We start from the raw sequence: 9,501 nt of genomic DNA on the forward strand, positions 1-9,501 counted from the left end.
TATATAGCACATAAGTAAAAGTGCTTAAGATTCTTTTATGTACAGGAGTTATTGCAGATTTAACAAGAACAGTTTACCAAGACTGAATAGAGTTAAAGGCAGAACAAAAAGCATTTTGGTTAAGGAATTGTCTTGGTTTACCAAAACAATTACTTGATAATGTTGGGAAGACATCCTAGATGTTAACCCGCACATGGCAAAAGATAGCTCATTTAGCAAAGTATCAAGCAGCAAGGCCGACAGGATGAAGAGATTTCATATAAAGGAAGAAGATTTTGTTTAGCAGAGTATGGTGTTATATGGTAATGATATAATGTTTGAATGTACACTTTTTATGATTAGTATAGATGTGAATTTGATGCTTGTTCAAAGAAGTACAATTGTATGATTAATTTTGAAAAAGGAACCAAAAGGACAAATCGGATACTAAAGATATCAATACTGTAAAAGGTTTTTGTACCTATTACCATTTGATAGCATTGTAAATTTATATATGCATGTTTGAGCAGTGGGCTCTTCTTGCACTCTTTTGCATTGTAATACCAACTCCTAACAAGGTTGAGGCTTCTAACAAGGCACAGTCCTCTAACAAGGACAGATACACTATAAAGATGTAATAGACTCCTAACAGGATCAATATCTTTCACAAGATACTTTTGATTAGTGGATTATTTTGTGGGTACCATCCCCACTGGGGTTTTCGCTTGGCCAGGGTTTCCCAAATTAACAAATAATGGTGTTATGAGTTACATTGTGTTATGCTTATGTTTACTTTTCAGTTTAATCATCTATGCAAGTTTAAAGTCTGTGAATAATGTCCATAGTTAGGAAAAAATTTGTAGAAAACTGATTCACCCCCTCTCTCAGTATTCCCTATTTCTAGCAATTGGTATCAGAGCACAGTTACTCAAAGCGGATTGAGTAAGATCTCTATGGATATGGATCAATTGCAAAAGAAGTTTGAGGAACTTGATATAGTTACAGAGGAAATAAATAAGTTGACTATCAAACTTAAAGATGCACTAGACTTCATTTGGAAATTGAAAGAGTAGATTGAATCATCTAGATCAAAAAAAAAGAGTCACATGATCAGATCAAGCATAGTGAAACAGTTTCAAGACTTAAGAAGGAGAATGAAATTCTAAAACATGAACTTGGAATTACAAATTTGAAAATGAGCATGATGAAAGATGAAAAGGAAATTCAGCCAAATTTGAGATTTGAGAATGCAGATCTGAAATCCAAACTTGCCAAGGTGACATTTGAACTTGAGACTACAAAGTTACAATATACAGAACTTGAGAAGTACAACACCATTGTCAAAGGAGAACTTACACAAACAAAACAACATCTTGAGAAGTTATATTCAAGCACTGAGAAGCTTGATGAACAAAGGAATCGTATGCTAAATTTGGTTATCCAAAACTAGATGCGGCAGAGGTGGCATCCTATGGACTTTGTGCTCTCACCAGCATAGCAGATGCAATTAAGGATAATTAGGACAAAGAGTTCACCAATCTGAAAAAGAACTTTGCAGATTGCATTACACTTCTTTCCACCCATCCAACATGATGAAGATATCAAGGTCGAGCAACAAAATTCTGACATGTATATATCTTTTTCGACTCACTTTTATCATTGATGTCAAAGGGCGAGAGAAATAATATAATATTTGGAAAAAGATAGCATGCATAGTATATAGCAATGTAAAGGGAGATATAAGAGTATAATCTCAAGGGGAGCATATATGTAAAAGATGGTAAATGAATATATATAATGATTCACATTTTGAATTTTGATGGCCATGTGGAATACTTCAAAGATTTTGAAATTTTGAAACTTTGATACTTGGCCATTTTTTCTCATATGTTGCCATCAATGCCAAAGGGGGAGATTGTTGCCAATTGGGCTAAGGAGATATGTTAGGGTTGTCAATTATGGCAACATATAGCTTATTTTGTTTAGTGTGGTTCACTGGAGGCACTTGGGAATGTGCACACTTACAGAAAGGAAGAACATATTGTATATAGCAAGTGGGTAAAAGCGCTTAAGATTTTGTTTATGTATGGAAGGAGTTATTGCAGATTTACCAATAACAGTTTACCAGGACAGAACAAAGTTAAAGACTGAACAAAGGCATTTTGGTTAAGCAATTGTCTTGGTTTACCAAAACACTTACTTGACAATGTTGGAATAACATCCCAGATGTTAACCCACACGTGGCAAAAGATAATTCAAAAGATTTAGCGAAGTATCAAGCAGCAAGGCCAACAAGATGAAAAGATTTGGAATAAAGGAAGAACATTTTGTTCAGCAAAGTGTGGCATTGTATTGTAATGATATAATAATGTGCACTTTTTATGATCAGTAGAGATGCGAATTTGATGCTTGTTCAGAGCAGTACAATTGTGTGATCAGTTTTGAAGAAGGAACCAAAAGGACAGATCAAATATTGAAGATATAAGCACTGTAAAAGATTTTTGTACCTATCACCATTTGATAGCATTGTAAAGTTATATATGTATGCTTGAGTAGTGGGCTCTTCTTGCACTATTTTGTATTGTAATACCAACTCCTAACAGGGTTGAGGCTTCTAACAAGGACAGATACACTATACAGATGTAATAGACTCCTAACAGAGTCAATATTTTTCACAAGACACTTTTGATTAGTGAATCATTTTGTGGGTACCATCCCCACCGGGATTTTCCCTTGGCTAGGGTTTCCCTAGTTAACAAATAATAGTGTTATGAGTTGCATTTTGTTATGCTTATGTTTGTTTTTTAGTTTAATCATCTATGTAAGTATAAAGTTTGTGAATAATATTTATAGATGGGCAAAAGTTTGTAGAACACTGATTGATCCACCCCCCCCCCAACAATATTCCCTATTTCTAACAGTACACTCTTCCAATCCAATGTTCGGTTCTTCCTTGTTTCACTCTTCAACTGGAATGACAGCTATATTTTCACGTGGGCCTTGGTTTGGAGAAGGGATTTCACCTTCAAGAGAGAGTCCAATATCTATCATCTCGTCTTCATTTTCTTTTTGTGGAGGAAGGTTTCCTCCTTTCTCATTTTCATTTAAGGGAGAGTATCCTACAAGAGTTTTAGCCAATGTTATCCTCTAATTTAGAGGTGAATTCCAAATTCACTTCCTTTCCCTTCGTTGGAATTTTCTTTCCTTGTTTCTTAGTGACACTTTCTTTGGATGGAGAAGCATTTGGTTTTCACTTCTTCGCATGTGGCTCATCAATCCTTACCCCCTTGTCTTTTGAGTTTTTATTTGGCGGAGCTTTACCAACATTCTTCCTCTTCTTATTGACTTCATTGTCTTTCACTTGATGCTTGAGGCTGCTCGGGTGATTCCACTTCGACTTAATCTGCTTCATCTTTTCATATGTAAGTGGGATTCCTCTACTTGCCAAACTTGCCATCTTCCTATCTAGCCACTCTTGAGTGAAAAGAGCAAATGGGATCATCAACGCCTCTATGTTGATCTCCTTATCATAATGTCAATTGATGACTTCCAATTTCCCGATTTGTAGTTGTCGCAAAATTTCTTCTAGTGATGTTATGATCCTCCTCTAACTAATCAGGGAATTGAATATGCATCCACTTGTACTTTCTAATCATGCCCACTGTTAGACTTGAAAGCATCCTCTTCCTGATCTCCAAATCATCTTCAACATCTACCCAATAATCTTCTATATGTGGAATGTGAAGGTACCTATTCACATATACTCTCTTGATTTTGTTTTCAAGATCAAAATTTTCTCTTGCCTCATAATATTCTGAGCCATAGAATTCAAACTCTTTCTCTATAGCCTCAATGGCTGCATGGGATGGACAAGTTTCACTTCGAAGATTGAAATGGAATCCAACCCTGCATTGAGTTTGTGTTTTTGGATCTTGTCATAGGCTATTAATTTCCTTGCCACTTCCATGATCACCATCTTGTTGGTAGGATATCTTGGGAGCTTCCTAGGACAACAAATACTTCCTAGCACTTGAACGTATGAGAACTTGGGATATTGGATGTACCATGATCCATGCTTCTTGATCATCTTCTAAAGCTTCCTCACATAATTTTACATGTAGACCCTCCTATAGTTCTCTTACAACTCTCATAGAAAAAGCATTGTTGAAAATCTTGAAATGCTTATTGTTATGAAGGTGCCAATTTGAGTAACATAAATGCACAAGGAACTATCTTGTTGCAGTTCCACATCGCCCCAAGCTTGTCAATCCTGGAAATTTGAATACCATGGCCAACAAAAGGGAGATCATTAGCAAAGGCCAAAGCTTTCGCAAGATTCTAATAAGAGAGAGTTGAAGATGCCAAAGAAAAAGGAATGTCTTTTCCAAGGGAGAAAGAAAATAAATGCCTCTATTTGCTTTGAAAACTTCAGGGAATCAGCATAAACAGTCTGTTGGAAACCTATTATTCTTTCTATAATAATGACTCTATTTTCTTTAAAAACCTAAGCAATATTTGCTTTGGTTGCAATCAAAGATTGATCTCTGGTTGACAGAAAAATGTATGGCTATTATAGTTGGCATCTTAAAAGGAAATATAATGTTTGCTGATAGTATGAGGTGTCTTTCCCCACGTGTCTAGATGTGGAAGTGCAGACGATCATCAACTTTGATACCAAGGAAAGTAAATAATATTGATTCCTGCATTCTTTTAAGCACCAAAAAAAAATACATAACAGAACTCAACATTGAATAAGCTCAAACACAATGGATATCTATGGTACTAACAAAGAGGAGAGGTTTATTATCAAATAATATGATATAAAAGACATGTCAAATCTATTGAGGCTTATGCTATCAAAGATGCCTTTGGCCCTTTGATGAATGTTTATTTATCAATAAAGACTCTCGAAGGAGATTAGATTGTCTAATAAGCTTTTACTCCTTTCACATGATATGCTGTGATAATGAAGATACAAATCAAATTTCTTCAAATATTCAAGAAAAGCAAAGAGCATATATATTTACATCAAGATAATCAGGTATGGAATCAACAATCACTATAGATGTGGTATGTTGAAGATCAAAACATGCCATTAAGTGGACAATTAGATAATGCCTAGTTCTGGAAACATTTTCAGAAAAGTGTTTTGTCCGCAAAGTGATTTATTGTGTATTCTGCATACTATGTTCTTACTTTTGTTTTATTTTATTGCTCTGTCATTCTGTTTCGTTATTTGATATTATGCATTTATCATACACTTCAGCTGTCATTTTCTATCACACACTACTCAAGTTTCTCATCTAATTTTGCAATTTACCCACAGAAATTGTAAACCCTCAACAAATCTCTTCTATAACTAAAACAAAAATTAAAAACCATGCTTACCCGACAATAACAGCATGTAGCAAAAAATTCATGCTGGAAAAATATAGTAGAGATGATCCCAATCTGACGTCCCAAGCACGTGACCAACTAGCCCTTCTTGGATAAGAGGTACCGTATCCTCCACTGTAGCTACCGTTAGTACTATATCCCCCTTCCCTATAGGCACTGCTATTATTGTTATAAAACCCAGTTGTCGTTCTGGCATAATTATAAGCAGCCCTCTTCTTATCATCACCAAGTACATCGTAGGCTTCTGAAACCTCCTTGAATCTCCGCATTGCATCTTCCTGGACAGCTTTTGAGGACTTCATATGCCGGTCTGGATGAAATTTCAGAGCAAGTTTTCTGAAGGTATCCTTGATATCTTCCTTGCTCGCATCACGTCTAAGTCCAAGAACCTTGTAGTAGTCCATAATTGATTAGCTATTTATAAATCAGAACTGATTAAGGTGCACCCACATGAAAACAATCTTTGATTGAAGTCAATCGGATCAAATTATCATGCCTCCCTATCACAACATGAACATTGATATGCAGAAATCCGATCAAATAACGACGCACCTACAACCAAAAGAAATCATTGAATGGAAAGGAAACTATTCCGAATATGCTATCCATGTAACCCATGCAATTTAAAAAACTTAAAACCAAGGTAACTGATAGCCTAATGGTGACAAATTGCTCGGAAATCAAAATAGGTAATACAAGGCTAAAAAGTAGTGGTCGCAAGCGCGCATGTTGTGGAGGGCTTCCCCGCCATGAGTTTGAAAGTAAGTCATTACAGGGCATAGCGGCAGTCTTCTTACTTTTTGTTACGGCTTGAAATGGTCAAAGACCCAAATGGAAGAGCGTTGTCTATGTCTATGTATCAATGGTCATAGTTTTTTTTTTTTTTTTCCTAAATAGACATTTTCTATTAATTAAATATTAAAGATATATATTTTCGAAAAAAAATAGCGGGGATATAAGATCACTCCACAAGTGCACGTGGCACATATTCGAACAAGAAAACTATCCATAAAAAAAAAATATTAATATTGTAAATAGAAAGCCCTCAGGCTACAAGAGCAGTGATAGCTGAAGGAGGGTCTTTATCATCAGAACCCTAGAAGTCTATGGGGTTGGCAAATGGCTCAGAGGAGCCCAACCATCAGCAAGGGTGACAACATCATCATCTTTTTCTTTCTCTCCCTTTGGCGTGGGCGGAGAGATAGCTAAATTCAGTCGATGGAAAGCCCACTTAAGGTCTTTGTGAGCAGAATGTCAACCTGCATCAGGGGCAGAAGGAGGAGCCACTGGGAACCCGTCCTCGGCGAAGGCAATGCTAAGCAGCGGTGACCACTGAAACAGCCACTAGGAGAGTGGCGAGACATGGAAGAATGCAAGTGGTGTGTATAATTGTTCCAGCCTCTCTAGTGACCGCAAGGAGTAGGATCACCGGTAAAAGTATTTGGTGGTATGTTAGGAACCTGTGTGTTCTTTCTGTTTATTTTGTTAGAGTAGTGTTGTTGGACGCATATGCTTTGTAAGTCGTCCCGTGAGTATATTTTATTATCCCACATGCATAGGTAGTATTACTTTTCTAGATCGTACCCAGTATATAAGAATAGGTTGAGGCCCTTGATGGGCACGGACGAATTTATTGTATTGAGCTTGCTCAAAGGAGGTTACCCCCTCGAAGTGGCCTGCGATCAGTAGATTCATTCTGAGTTCTGCTATCACTTTGTATTCTGTTATTTCGAGCATTCTCACGATATTGCTATAAGGAGGTTCTTCACATCTGGTATCAGAGCACTCTCTTGGGCTCGCTGGGTGGAAATTACATCAAATTTTTTTTTTCTGTCGTGGCCTTCAGGTTCCTCTCACTTCTAATATCTCTTGTTATTGCAATAACTCTTTTCAGTTGTTCTGTCTGTGAGTGAATTTTTCTAAGTCGACTGTTCAAAAAAAAAAAAAAAAAAAAAAGAGTAAAAATTTTTCTGTTTTTTAGTCGTAGCTTCCTTGTTTGCTTTCTGTTTCTGCTCATACTTCCGCAGAACGTCTGCAATATCATTTCGCATACTTCCTTCCTTGGCGACCCAACCCCAAATTTTACATATCAAAGCCCTAAATCCCTCATTTATCTAATTTTAGGGTTTGCCCTATCTTTTTCACCTCTCATCCAATCGCCACCAAACTGAGCCACAAGATTCAATTCCTCATTTTGCTCCCTTATCCCTCTTGGACTGTTCGCCTCATTTCGCCTCCCTACCCTTGAAACCCTCATTTTTCTTTTTCCCTTGTCCCCAGATAGTCTCCCACCACTCGTCGAACACCCATTTCCTATATGAGTTTTACCCAAATCCAAGTTTGCCGTAACTAAAAAAGTTTTTGTTTCTCATCTTCTACCCATTCCAAAAATTTTTAAAAAAAAAAAAAAAAAAACCTTGTTTTATGGTTGTTACGCGTACAGGAGAAAAAATCATGGAAGAGGAAATTGCATCCCTCAAAACCAAACTTCAAGATCTGGATGACAAAATTTTGGGTCTTAACTTTCAGCAGTCAGCCATGAGCCGAAACCATTCAGGAGATACTGGGTCCTCTTCTGGCAATTTCCGTGGACCAAAGCTTGATTTTCCACGCTTCGATGGTTCTGATCCGACTGGATGGATCTATAGGGCAGAGTAGTATTTCAGCTTGCATAATACTTTGGATAACCACAAAGTTCCCCTTGCATCTTTTCATTTGGAACATGAAGCTCTTCAATGGTTCCGTTGGTACATCAAGGCTAATGTAGGCCCAACGTGGAGAGAATTGTGCACCCTCATTTTGGAGCGCTTTGGCCCTAGTTCCTTTGATGATTTCACAGGAGCACTCACTAAACTGCGTCAAACAGGCACTGTAAGAGAATACCAGACAGAGTTTGAAAAATTAGCTAATTACACAGAGGGCTTGTCTGATGAATTCTTCCGTAGTTGTTTTGTCAGTGGTCTGAAGGATGCACTTCGCTCAGAAGTCAAAATGTTTCGACCTACTACAATGATGGAAGCCCTTGGGTTGGCTAAGTTAGCGGAAGACAAAATTAGTGCTCTACAACGCTCCAGATCTAATTTTGTTCCATTCAGAAATACAGGTTCTCACAACCCTCCAGTCATACCAGCTCCCAGAACTACTCCGATCAAGCACTTGTCTGAAACAGAGATGCGAGTCAGGCGAGACAAAGGGCTTTGTTATAATTGTGATGAGAAATGGTCTCGGGGCCATAGATGTGTTCAGCAAAAGCTCTATCTCTTGGATGTGGATTCTCCACCGGAACTGGAAGAATATGTAGATGCTCAGGAAACAGTGGATGATGAGGTTGAGCCTCACCAGCCTGAACCTCCTTCACCAGAAGCTCCACCAGAGATATCTGTCCATGCTTTGGCAGGAGTCACTACTCCACAAACCATGCGGGTCCAGGGTTTCTTCAAGAAGATCCCTCTTACTATACTCATTGATTCTGGTAGCACTCATAACTTCATTGATCCACGAATAGCCAAACAGGCTGATTGCTTTATCCATCCCTGCTCTAGCTTTGAAGTCATGATTGCCAATGGGGGCACTTTACCTTGTAAAGGGAAATGTCGCAATGTGCGTCTCTCTATTGGAGATTATAACATGCGCTCTGACATGTTTGCCTTACCCTTAGGTGGCTGTGATGTGGTTTTGGGTGCCCAATGGTTACGCACTCTTGGCCCCATTCTCTGGGATTTTGCTGAACTTTGGATGCAGTTTTCAGTCGAGGGGCACCAACACACTTTGAAAGGCTTACAACCAGGGTCTCTCAGCATCATCAGTTCACACCGTATGGAAAAACTTCTTAAGAAGAATTCACATGGTGTCATCGCTCAGCTCCACTCCATTCAGATGCAGCCATCAGCAGTCTCTAGCACTCCTGCCGATCTCCAACACATTTTGGACAAGTATTCTGTTATATTTGTTGAACCTGTGGGATTACCTCCTTCTCGTCCAGAGGACCACCGTATTCAGCTCCTTCCTGGCAGTGTTCCGCCCAACATCAGGCCCTACCGCTACCCATTTCATCAGAAGACCGAAATCGAGATACTTGTCCGTGACTTACTGAAGCAAGGTATTATTCGCCCTAGTACCAGTTCC

At 38.2% G+C, this 9,501-nt stretch overlaps 1 protein-coding gene across 3 annotated transcripts in view; it reads right to left on the reverse strand.

Annotated features, from left to right (window-relative positions):
- LOC149537272 (Chaperone DnaJ-domain superfamily protein) overlaps positions 1–6,078 on the reverse strand; it is a 29,682-nt gene extending 23,604 nt beyond the window's left edge. Inside the window, exon 1 of one of the 3 annotated variants that reach the window (XM_089807619.1) lies at positions 5,368–6,078. In XM_089807619.1, the coding sequence (XP_089663745.1) occupies positions 5,368–5,780 (413 nt within the window). In that variant the 5' untranslated portion in view covers positions 5,781–6,078. The remainder of the gene's footprint in view (positions 1–5,367) is intronic. The other 2 variants (XM_089807618.1, XM_089807620.1) reach the window with 2 other exon arrangements.
- Positions 6,079–9,501: the final 3,423 nt, after the last annotated feature.

This window comes from Cupressus sempervirens, chromosome 10 (assembly GCF_028749045.1).
Source record: "Cupressus sempervirens isolate cs-2001-9-10 chromosome 10, ASM2874904v1, whole genome shotgun sequence".
Taxonomy (NCBI): Eukaryota; Viridiplantae; Streptophyta; class Pinopsida; order Cupressales; family Cupressaceae; genus Cupressus; species Cupressus sempervirens.